This window comes from Malus sylvestris, chromosome 15 (assembly GCF_916048215.2).
Source record: "Malus sylvestris chromosome 15, drMalSylv7.2, whole genome shotgun sequence".
NCBI lineage: Eukaryota > Viridiplantae > Streptophyta > Magnoliopsida > Rosales > Rosaceae > Malus > Malus sylvestris.
In genome coordinates this window covers 8915878-8927769 of record NC_062274.1, presented here as the reverse complement: position 1 = coordinate 8927769, position 11892 = coordinate 8915878, and the positions used below count along the sequence as shown (strand labels likewise).

Sequence of the window (11892 nt, the reverse complement as noted above, 5' to 3'; positions counted from 1 at the left end):
AACAAAAAGGCCTCCTCCTCCGAGTCATAACCGAGTCAGCCCGGCGTCTCCACTCACTCACTCCGACTCGCTTTCATTATTTGCTCACATTTCATACGCTTCATTCTCTCACTCCCTCAATTTTCAAATCCACAACAGTTATTATTTAATATTATATTATTATTATTGTTGTTTCCAGATTTCATTTTCTTTAAACCCGAAAAAATGAAAAGGAAAAATCAAAACTCCAACTTTTGAATCCGAAAAGATCCTTCCTTTTGGGTCCGGATCCTCCGATCCGCTTCCGCCGTCGTCGCTGCCGTACTCTCCCCCCTCTCCGGCGCTCAGATCCTTCAAGCCGTCTCTGCGGTTGGGCCGGAGGTAATGGAGTTTTGATTGTTGTTGTTGCGCGGTTATCGAGGTGAGTGGAAACTCTTTGAGCTTGTTTTACAGTGGCAGTCCGTTTGGCTGCTGAGAAAATGTGACGAAATGCCAGGAAAATGCTGAATCTTGTGGTCTTTTTTGTATTGATTTCAGCTTGAAGACTGAGTTCTGAGCTCTAGGGATAGCCGAATGTTGTGCCTTTTGTATTGATCGTTGATTTGTCTTACTGGTTAATTTGTTGCATGTTTGTGTTAGATCACTGTAAAATTTGCAGATTTTTGTTCTGGAAAATCTGGCTTGTGTTTTGTGCTTGATGTGGATTTTATTATATAATTTATTTTATTTTATTTTTCACTTTTAAATCTTGGTGTATTTTGATCGAACTAATTTCGGAATTTAATCCGAAGCGAGTATATATCTATACTCTGTTTGTTTGCTGAGAAACTGGAGGAAAATTAATCTAATTACTGTTTTTATTGGGCAATACCTTAATTCGAGTCTGTATTCAATAGATAATAGTTTTGATGGGAATAATGATAATATTGTTCTTATTTTTGTAGTTAGTGTGTCATGGATTCGGATAATTTGGCAGCCACCTACGGGCTTGAGGTGGCTCATCAAAACGGTGTTCACGGGCAAGCTGGTGTTGTTTCAGACGACATGAATGGGACCTTCAGCGAGAATACTATGACCGATACTGCAGCATCAAACGGGAAAATTGAAAATGTTGATAAGTTGGATGATGGTGTTACTAATAGCTCATCTATTTGGAAAGCCAAAGAGGCCAATGTCAACCCTGAAAGCAATGGTTTGACTGTTGCTTTGACTATTGCTAAGGTAGGAAGTGCTGGAGCCTGGATTTCAGCTGGTTGGTTTGAGTAATTATATGCATCGACCTGATTGCATATCTGTGTTGCAGGAAGACGAAGTGAAAGGTTCTACTCACCCAAAGCCCGCCAAAGTGCATAAAGGTCAAGGGAAGAGCAAGAATGAGAAGGCCCCTGGTGCCAAGAGCATCTCCCCAATTTCGATGAAGAAAAGCAAAGATGGAAATGGCGCAGAGGCAAAAGCTTCTGTTTCAAATGGTTCAGCTGCTCCAAATTCACGCCCCAAACAGCCTAACAAGAGTAGATCATTTAATGGGCGACAGGTTCAGTCATCCAATGTAAACATCAATTTCAACTTCGGTTTCCTTTTTTTTACAGTTTTCCCTATCTTTGCAACGAATTTTGTGTTTTTGGTTTTTGATATCTTTGTTCTTGTTGATTAGTTTATCTAATCTCTATTTGATTCCAGCAGCAACCTGAAAAACCTGATGCAGAATTGTCTGAAAGCAGCGTGTGAGTTATGTTTGTGCTTATATTCTATTTCTTTGTCCCTTTATTATGAACTAGGGGTTTATATCTCTTATATTTTATTTTCTCTCCTAATCCTTGGTGACCATCTTGATTTGAGATGTTTATTTCGGAAACCATCTGTATTGAATTGTTAGCTCAGCTATTTGTTAATAATGATTTACCTTTTACAGGGAGAAGGCAAAGCTGAAGCCTTTGAAAAAGGGATCCCAGAATCAAGCTGAAGGAGAATCTCAATCCTCTTTGTATCCTCAACTCTTTGAGCATTTGTTGCATTCCAAATGTGCTGGTCTTCTTACATTATTTTTCGGTTGAGTTTTATTGTTGTTTTATCATTTATCCTTAACAGCTGCTTAGAAGTCCTACAGAAGGAGATAAACATCCTAGGGTTGGTACACTTCCGAACTATGGTTTCAGTTTTAGGTGCGATGAACGAGCTGAGAAAAGGAGAGAGGTTAGTTTTCTGCATTTGCACCTTTCTGATTCTTTCTTATGCTCAGTCCTCCAACACTATTTCTGTTATCGAAGTAACATTTACAATTACCTTGGGCAGTTCTATACGAAACTGGAGGAAAAGATACATGCAAAGGAGATGGAAAAGAATAATTTGCAAGCCAAGTCTAAGGTGGTATTCAATCAATGGTGGTCAAGGGAAACCTCTGTGTGAATCCTGTTCTTATTATTGATGTTGGCCGTTCTTCTACAGGAAACTCTAGAAGCTGAGATTAGGATGCTCAGGAAGAAACTGACTTTCAAAGCAACTCCAATGCCAAGCTTCTATCAGGAGCCTCCACCTCCTAAGGTGGAGCTGAAGAAGGTATTGCTTTTTCTTTCAAAATGACAAATGGCATGATGCATGTTGGTAAAGGACATGCATGCCTCCACCTCCTTTGCTCATGCTGGTTGCATTGCCAGTTTTCTTATATTACAATTGTCGTATGTACATTGGCATGTTTGCCTTTGTTAGATCTTCCTATGTAGTCTCGCTTAAATTTCTTCTTCCCATGTGCAACTGTTAACAATTGTTTACTGGTAAAGTCTTGGCCCTAAGGTTTTTATCACATTCTTCAATCCCGACAGGAAGAGAGTGCATCTTTTACCACTTATTGAATTTGTGCTGCACCTTTTTCATTCTTGGCCAATTGAACATGTTATTCATGCCAATCCTTCAAGTTATCAGTCGCTTAATCATATTCTCATGAACTTAGCCCATCCAGTCTGTTGATTGGAACAATGGTAAGCATCTGAGTTAGTGTTGACTAGTCTAGTACAGCTACCATGCTCCGTTTGATTGGAAAGGAGGCACCACAGACGTAATATGTTGAAGCTACCAACAACAGTTTTACCCAAAATTGCACTGCACATTACAGTTCATACTTTGTTAGTCCAGCGAAAGCTTATAAAAAAAATCGGTGTCAAGTTTCTTGACTAATATGTACTCTAAACATGCCTTTCTATTACCATTAGTTAAGCTAGCATGGCATTGTGATAATCCTGCTTCACTGTACTTGGCTGTTATTTGACAGCATTGTGTTGCTTTATTTTCGCCTTGATGTCTTTAGTGCAATTGATGCAGATACCAACAACAAGAGCCAAGTCTCCCAAGCTCGGACGTAGGAACAGCTTACCTCCTGCAGTTTCTGAAGCAAAGGGTAATACAAATGGTCAATCTAGCAGGCTTAGTCTGGATCAGAAAGTCCCTCAGAACACTTCTAAAGGGCCCTCTCCTGTGCATCCAAAGAAGCCACAACGGAAATCTCTTCCTAGACTCCCATCTGAGAAGACCACTTTACCTAATGCAGTGAATGAACGAAAAATGACTTTGAAGGCAGTAAACGAGGAAAAGACCAACTTAATTGCTGCAATGAATGAGAATGCCACCGTGCCCACTGCAGAAAGTGAAACTGGATCTCACACCCAAGATCAGGAGGCAGCAGTTCCCAAGGCCAAGGTAAGCGAAGAGCAGTCCCATACAGATGACGAAACAGCCGATGAAGAGCAACATCAGCCCACCTACATGCAAGAACCTATAGCCTCGGAGCATTGAGCACAAAGCATGGACAAAACTGGACGCACAGAGAGAGCTCCATCAAAAGGACACTGTTTACGAAAATAAGAAAGGTAATAGATCTATATCAATTCGACGAAGAAGGCATGAAGAGTTTTGCATTATGGTTTGTGATGTCTGTCATGTCCGTAGTCAGCAGCATGGTTGTTTTGTGTGCTTGCTTTCAAGGTTGCTGGTCATTGTCATTGGAATTCTGAATTCCAGTTTTCCACACCGTATGTAACTATTTGTCAGGTTGTTTTTCTAAGTTATATGTTTAAGCATATGCATTAGTTGCCAGATAATTGGGAAGACTCGGGGAAAATTTTGGAAAAACTTTTGTTAGATATTAGTTCGTGCTTGGAAAATATATTTAAGCTGGTTCTGTTGAACAATTGGGAATTGTGAATCAATCAAGGCTGATTTTGTGTTGTAGATTTTCTCAGTCGCTTCGATGTCTTAAATTGTATTGCTTTCTGTATGTTACTTGAACTGCAAACAGGGTAAAATTGGCGTTCGAGGACTTTGAACCGTGGTTTCTTCGCACGATAAGAAACCAAGATGTCTTGCTAGTTTAACATTTTTCTTGGTTGAGACGTGCATGGAAAGGTGGAGAGATTGAATGAAGTGGGTGTGATTAGGGGTGGGCAAACGGGTCCTTGGCCTGTGGGTAGGGGTGGGTATTAGCAGTTCAGGACGGGTCCTAATTTAAAAAAAAAAAAAAGAGAAAAGGGGCGGGGTGGGGCAGGCCTTTGAAATTTTAGGTTTGGGCCGGTTTCAAAAGTAAAGAAAAACGGGTACCCGTACCAACTCGTTCGCAAAAATACCCCTGTGTTGGGTACTGTTATTGTCTCCTAGGCCCACTTCTTTTTGTACCTCCCCGTGATAGTTCTCACTCTCGAGAACACTCCACACACACACAACCCACTTCCCCGTGTTTCCCCCTCCCCCAATCTCTCGAACATTCTTCCTCATTCCTCTTCTTTGTTTCTTCTCCCCCCATCTCTACAACTCTCCTTCTCGGAGCACAGACACACCACACGCCACACCACACACCCCACCGAGAAATGATATGTTGCCGCCGCCCTTCCTCCCCCACCAACTCCTCTGTCTCCTCATCCGATCTCAACATCGAGGTAACTCATTTCCCTCATTTCTTCCAATTTCGTCAATTTCTTAATTTTGATTTACAAAATTTGTGAAAAGTTGTGAAATTTTCAATCACAGGTCTGGCTTCTGGCACTCCTTGTCCGGGATGAAGATGGTCTTGGTTGGCGGGTACGAGTGCTTGAAGGACAGGCTGGGGTTTGACCGGATCTCCCCGTTTGAGTCGTCCAACTGCAGTGGGGAGTGGTGGAGAGAAGGTGCACAACGTGGTCAACTCAAGCTTTCTCTCTCCGGCGAGGAAGTTGGATCTGTGCAGCCTGTGCTCCGGCAGCGCCCTCTTCCTGTCCTGATTCGATTTCGAACTCGATAGAGTGCAAATTCGACTCGGAATCTAGGTTCTGGGATATTGAAAATTAGAAGGAAAAAAAAAAAAACAGGGTACCCATTGGACCCATAGGAACTGACCCGTTTTATATAGGCCGGGTTAGGTCCAGTCCGGTCCCTTCAATTTTGGGCCAGGCCCTAGGTGTGATCATGTAGCGTCTTCACTTCGTTAAAGGAGGTTATGAGAAAAACTAGTGAACTGAACTCCTTAATTGTGTAGTTTTGAGTAAGATAAACCAAGCCCTCTTGTTTTTCCTGCATCTTTAGCGACCTTCAAACAACGCTCAAACGATTTCGGTTTAGCTACCTACTGCGAAAGTGATTTCCGCATATTTTTGAACTGGATAAAGTAAATGAGAATCAAGAGATATAAATAAAAAAAATGTTAGCAACTTTTGCATAAACTTTTACATTTGAACTTTTTCACTTTAACAAATGCGTGCAGAAAATGAGTTTTTGGCTTGTGTGAACAAGACAAAACATCATCATAGAGACGAAGTAATTGTGGCAACCACCATAACAGAGGCAAATGTGGAACTTCAATATATGATATTATTAGGTCAAGCCTACCATCATTCCGACATAAAAATCTTGTTCAAAGATCTTGTTCAAACTGCCGACCCTAACAAGGCTTTACCTTTAACTAAGTTTCACACTTTCATTCTCTCTTCTGCACTCTTAAAAGGATTGTGATTTTCACACTTTCGTTTTCTTTTTTGCACTCCTCAAAGGAGAATTAAAGGGAGGAGCACCGAAAGAGAAAACAGGGTTTTTAAATAAACTATTGCCATCATTTTTGAAATATCCATTGAGATTCAGCTCTGCATCTCGATTCATTCCTTAAAAGAGAAAAAAAAATGAACATGCTAAGGAAGGGAAAGAGATCATCTTCGGATCTCTTCCACCGAAACCACCGGATCAAGTGACCCAGCCCTTTAAAATTTCATCCAACGGTCCACCTGTTTTGATTCCTTAAAAACTATAATAATTTTGGACCGTTTGATGAAATTCAAAAACCCGAATCACTTGATCCGATGATCTTGGTGAAAGATACGGAGAGAATCTCTTTCCCTAAGGTAGCTTCACAGCAAGCGAGACGACACGGTTTGGCACATGGGAAAGGAAAGAGCTTCCACAATTGCTTACATCCCCATAACATATCAATTCACCTAAACGTACAACATACCAATTCGCATAAATGTACTTTACGGGACATTATAATCTCAACATTTGATATCAAATCCAACAGACAGCTAGATGTTTTAATCTCAACCTTCGATCTTTGCGTAAATGATATGGAAAACACATTTTAAAACACAACTGAATTTTATTTAATATCATTAGAAGCATACATCGCAAAGGGCAGAGAGATACAGAGACCACTACATATTATGAAGAAGTTGCCGAGCACATTCCATGAACAAATGGTGCCTGAAAAACAGGGGCTTGGAAGAAAAACAAATCCCTCCCCAAAAGGAAAAGGATTGTCGAGGCAGACGCATAACAATGCCGCCAGGCCAAAGCCCCCAAACACAAGGACACCACAGATTCGGAACTGCCGAAAGCAACCGGATTACATGACTACAGACAAATCGATGACCTCGCAACTCTGATCCCACCCTTTGAGGAAAACATACGACCCAACCATCACGTACGGCATACAAGTGAAAAAAACGTGAGCGACTCGGTAAAACCAACGACGGACTGACTTAGAAACTAGAACTAGGTATAGGATGCCTAAAAGAGCTTGGCCTAAGCATTGAACATAGCCAAGCAAAAAAGACAGGCCTCCTGCACCTAGCAATACAAACCAGAACTACTCGAAACTGGAAGGGCAACCTAGATCAAGCACCCGGAAGCAGTTTTGCTCAGGGATATATACGGCACAAGTACCTGGAACAGATCTCCAATGATAGGAAACCTGCAAAAAATGGTAAATGGCCATTTTTCCCTGGTAAAAAGGGAACCGGGGCACTTGACGACTAAAGACCCATGGCTGATGGGTCCAAAAACTAAAACAAACTGTGGCTACTCACAAAAGCTGACTAAGATTTGTGGACTTCCTGACTACTTCAATCCTGATCACTGGTTGACGATTCTGATTCTGAAATGAACAATTACCAGTTTCTTCCCAACCTAGGAAAGTATGTCACAACGCCATAGCTGCTCCACGAGCCGGTCAACAGTGCTGCTGCTGATTGCGTTGCAATGCTGAAGATTCAAACCAAGAAGGGTCTGACCAATTTTCACCAAGGCAGGCAAGCTCTTGTCTGATACTAAAGGGCACCCAGACACGGAGAGGATCTGGAGATTTAGCTGGTCTGCATGCGCTAGAGATGCAATTCCAAAATCGGTGATTCCACACTTTGAGACGTCAAGATCACTAAGCAATGTGCAGTTCCCTGCAATAGCTGCCAAGCCTGCATCGCTGACCCTTCTACAGCCTTCAAGGTTTACGGCTTTCAGAGTCCAACCATGTAGGTCAGCCAAGGATGAAACCACTTTGTCTGTTAGATTCACACAACCGCTGAGATTAACCTTTACCAGGCCAGCCTCACAGTTCTCAACCAGTGGGAGAAACCCAGCATCTGTTATAGCTTCAAGACCACTGAAGTCTACATGCTCCAGTTGAGGGCAAAGCTTACCCAAAAGAGCCAGGCCAACGTTCCCAAATCCAGGACACCTCCGAATGGACAATGATCGCAGAGATTGGCATGGAGACACAGCAGGCGATCCAAAGTTTACATCTTTCAATCCCAAGCAGGAAGCAAAAGCTACAGACTTCAATTTTGAACCACCAGTGGAAAGAGCACCAAAAAACCCAAATTGGGTGATCCTGTGGCACTCCTCCAAATGAAGGCTCTCAAGAGATCTTGCTGCTTTGCAAAATGACACCAACCCACTGTCAGATACGAATAGACATTTGCGAAGGCAAAACTGTTTCAAGTTTGGGCAACCTTTTCCTAGTGCTTCAAGACCTGTATCTGTAACACCTTGACAGGATGCAACAGTGAAGGACTTCAACTTCTGCAGTCCCTGACCATTGCCCATGACCAAGAAACCCCTCTGAGTCACGTTCCGGAGGCTGGTAAGGACAAGATCAGTTACAGCCAAGCCGTAGTGTCCAATAACAGCAAGAGACACATCAGAGATGGTCAAAGCCTGAAGCTTCACCTTTGTCAGGACATAAGAGGTGGAAGATAGCAAACCAGCAATTCCCTGATCCCCAACAAGACGGCAATTCTTGATTGAAATGGATCGGAGATTGGGGCAGCACTGGCCAATAGCTTGAAGACCTTCGTTTCCAATGTTGGAACAAAACTCAAGTGATACGTCAGTCAAATTAGGGCACTTCTTGGCAATTGCAATCAAACCCTTATCAGATATTGCAGGACACTGGGTGAGGTCAAGCTTCTCTAACAGATGACAGCGCTTAGCAATCTCACACAAGCCCTCATCTCCAACAGAGGACACGTTCCACAAAGAAAGAACCCTCAGGGAAGGACAGCCATGGGATATTGCCTTAAGGCCAAGGTTTGTCACCCCACAAACAGAATTGCTTCCTCGGATCATAAGCTTTCCCAATCCGCCACGACTAGCAGTTCCAACAGCAATAGCAGCAAGTCTAACATCTGTTGCCTTTTTTCCTTCCAAGCTCCTGGAAAGATATCCACAATTCTCAACTTCCTGATCCTCAGAATTATTTCCAGAGACCTCATCCTGAGACTTGAAAGATAGGTTGGTTGGGTTGCTGCTGAATTCGTCCGTATTGATATTACTTAAAACATTAAGCCACCGCCTGGAAACACATGCACAAGCACTCCTTTCCTCACCTCCAGGTATCCGTTTAAAGATTTCAAAGAGGCACTCATCTGGTAGAACATCTATCGACACCTCCTTCTCAAAACGTCCTCCGCTAAAAACGAAGGGGGCACTGATGCGAGACCTCTTGCGAGGAGGAAATAGGACATCCGCATGGTGTCCAAGAGACAAGAAGAGGCCAGCTTCTTTAGGGTTTGTGTATATTCCCCCAGGGCAAAAATCATCTTTACCTGTTAACCAAGAACACAATATTAACATCCACAAAATGTTACAAATCCCTATCTAAGTTAACTTAACAAATTAATGAAGATCTAATCTAATAAACATGGTCAGCTGAAATAAAACATTCATCCAGAAACATAACAAGAAAAAAATTGAAATTTGAATTCAAAATTAGACTTTCAATCAAGATCTAAGATTAATTTTGATCAGAACAGGTCCCTAACTATTTGAAGACAGAGAATAATCAACCCATATTAATAAAATTTCACATCAGATCCATGATCAGTAAATTAATCCTCATCTAATTTCAGAAAGCAATAAATTCACCCAAAAAGAAGAAATTAAAAACAATAACCCCCAAATTAAATACATGAAACAGAAGGCTGATCCATCCTTAGGGTTTCAAATCCAAAACTATCTCAGCTAAGCACCCAAATTATTATTCCAAAAATGAAACTAAAATATAAAAGAATCACCAAAACAAGAAAACCGAACAGACAAAACAGGCTAGATAGTCAAAATTCCCAATATATCATCTCTGATCTACAAATTAACAGCTAAACATCGTTCAAATAAAAAATTTCAAACAAACCCACAACTATTTAAGCCAAAAGATAATAAATTTAACAAAAAAAAAAGAAAAAGAAAAATCTCGAGACTTACCGGAGAAACCGAGTAGCTTCGACATGGGTACAGCTCAAAAACCTCCTGACGGTCGAAAATGCAAAGCTTTTGGCCGAAAAACTCTCGAAAGAGAGCAAAAAAGAGAAACCCAGAAACGATTAAGGCTGCAACAACGATCAGTAAAGCTTGAAGGGACTTATGCATGAGAAGTTGAAGCTACACGGACCTGGAAACCCTATCAGATAGGGAAAAAAGGAGAGATGGAGAGGAGAGGGAGAGGGAGAGGGAGCTGAGAGAATTGAAGGGTGGGACTCGGTCTGATAGGAGTTTTATTGTGAATGATGGGGTTTCGGTACGTGACAATACACGCAAGATAAACTCACATGCAATGTATTTGGATATGAGGTGGGTTTCTTTGTTATATTCTGCCACCCACCCAATGAATACCACAAACCGTAACCTGCCTTTTTTATTACGGTTGGTTTTGGTATTGAGGGGGTTTGGCCTAGTAGTAGTGGGGGTGTTTGGACACAAGGATGGATATGGGGGGTGTTTGGTTTGGATTTGATGTAGAAAGGGTATATAAATTATCCCCTCCCTATGGTAATGGTGACTTGGTGGTTGGTTGAAATCTTGAAGAGGATGGACAAGGTTTCTTATTGGAAAAAGCTTAATGGAACAACACTCTTTGGATTGCTTCTTGGTGAGTAAGAAGATTGCTAAGAATGCTATTGCAATGTGTGGAGGAAAATGGAGAATGAGGGAGCTCTTATATAAGATGAAATTGGGTTTACCAATTTATTTGATTGCCTATTATGTTAGATTTAATCCAGGTTGCGAGATTTCTTACTGATTACGAGAAGCATTGTATGTGGTCCGGTTTTGTACGGGTTGACATCCTATTATGTTATATTTATCCTATTTTTATTTATTGGGGCTGAGGTGGATGCAGTCTGATATTTTGCAATTTGTTTTTCTATTTATGTGAGATTTCAAATTTCTACTTATTTTGATAAAGATCGTTACGGTCTATTTATTTACGTATTGATTACCTATTATGTAATATTTATCCAATTAATTCGGAATTTTTTACTTGTTTTGAGTAGAGGTTGGTGCGTTTTGATTTCGTAGGGCTTATCCAAAGTTTGCATCAAGCAGTGTAACTTTCTCGTTTGTTTTTACCTTAAACTAGTAGCACAACTGAACTATACCAATTCATTTAGTAATTCGCTTTGTAGAGGTGGTGTTGCCCTATTCGATGCATTTTAATTTCCTACCATGTTACGTTTAATCACAAATGCATATGTTTTTACTTGTTTTAGGTAAAGACGGACAAATGGGTAGTAAAGTTAGACCTGTTATGTCACATAGGAAAGACGTATTTTCAAAGGAAGTAACAACCCAATTAGCAAATTGAAAAGATGACAACTTACCTTGCATACTTACAAAGATATAAGGTCATTTGCTACTTCTTCAAGTTAGCAAATTGAGTCTTGCAACATATTTTATTTAAAAATACTATTTAGTAAAAAGTTTGAAAATAAAGTTTGGGCCCGTGACAAGTTTATGGTATTAATATATTCTAAAGTAAAATTTAAAATTTTGAGAGGACTGGAGTGACAAATTGAACCCTCACACAAGAGTCCAAATTCTTTGTCATCGCTCTACATATCCTATGGTAGAAACGACAATTCATATTAAACTTTTAAATTGGATGTAGAGTAACAAAAGATAGGTGAAAATAAAATCTTCCTTCTCATTTTTCAAAAAATGTGCTGCCCCGCTTTTAGCGAATTTTCCTTCTCGATATTATTCGCAATTTGATGGCTAGATGTTGACACTTAAACTGGTGAATCAAATAACTCGGCCGAAGATGGTGACTGAAAAAATAATTTCGGCTCAAAATTAAAGAAAATTGAGTAAAAGGGCAAGGGCATTATATGCCTTATACAATTAACTGTGCTTATA

General features: G+C 40.8%; 2 protein-coding genes and 1 pseudogene across 5 annotated transcripts; 2 read left to right on the top strand and 1 right to left on the bottom strand.

Annotated features, from left to right (window-relative positions):
- LOC126602238 (protein WVD2-like 5) lies at positions 1–4200 on the top strand. Of its 4 annotated transcripts, none has more exons than XM_050269067.1 (9): positions 1–360; positions 924–1200; positions 1283–1528; positions 1660–1703; positions 1892–1963; positions 2076–2172; positions 2272–2343; positions 2425–2535; positions 3295–4200. In XM_050269067.1, exons 2-9 carry the CDS (start codon positions 934–936, stop codon positions 3763–3765), a joined length of 1380 nt encoding a protein of 459 aa, XP_050125024.1. In that variant the 5' UTR covers positions 1–360; positions 924–933; the 3' UTR covers positions 3766–4200. The 4 variants fall into 4 exon arrangements, with proteins under 4 accessions (XP_050125024.1, XP_050125023.1, XP_050125025.1 ...); XM_050269066.1 differs by having other exon boundaries at positions 1–400; positions 928–1200; XM_050269068.1 differs by having other exon boundaries at positions 3–400; positions 1663–1703.
- Positions 3890–5516, top strand: LOC126602634 (uncharacterized; annotated as a pseudogene).
- A 1047-nt stretch (positions 5517–6563) lies between these two features.
- On the bottom strand, positions 6564–10261 carry LOC126602237 (EIN3-binding F-box protein 1-like). The gene is made up of 2 exons (XM_050269064.1): positions 9964–10261; positions 6564–9308 (listed from the first exon to the last, which is right to left on the bottom strand). The coding sequence occupies exons 1-2, from the start codon at positions 9986–9988 to the stop codon at positions 7393–7395; spliced, it is 1941 nt and encodes a 646-aa protein (XP_050125021.1). The 5' UTR covers positions 9989–10261; the 3' UTR covers positions 6564–7392.
- Between the last annotated feature and the right edge of the window lie 1631 nt (positions 10262–11892).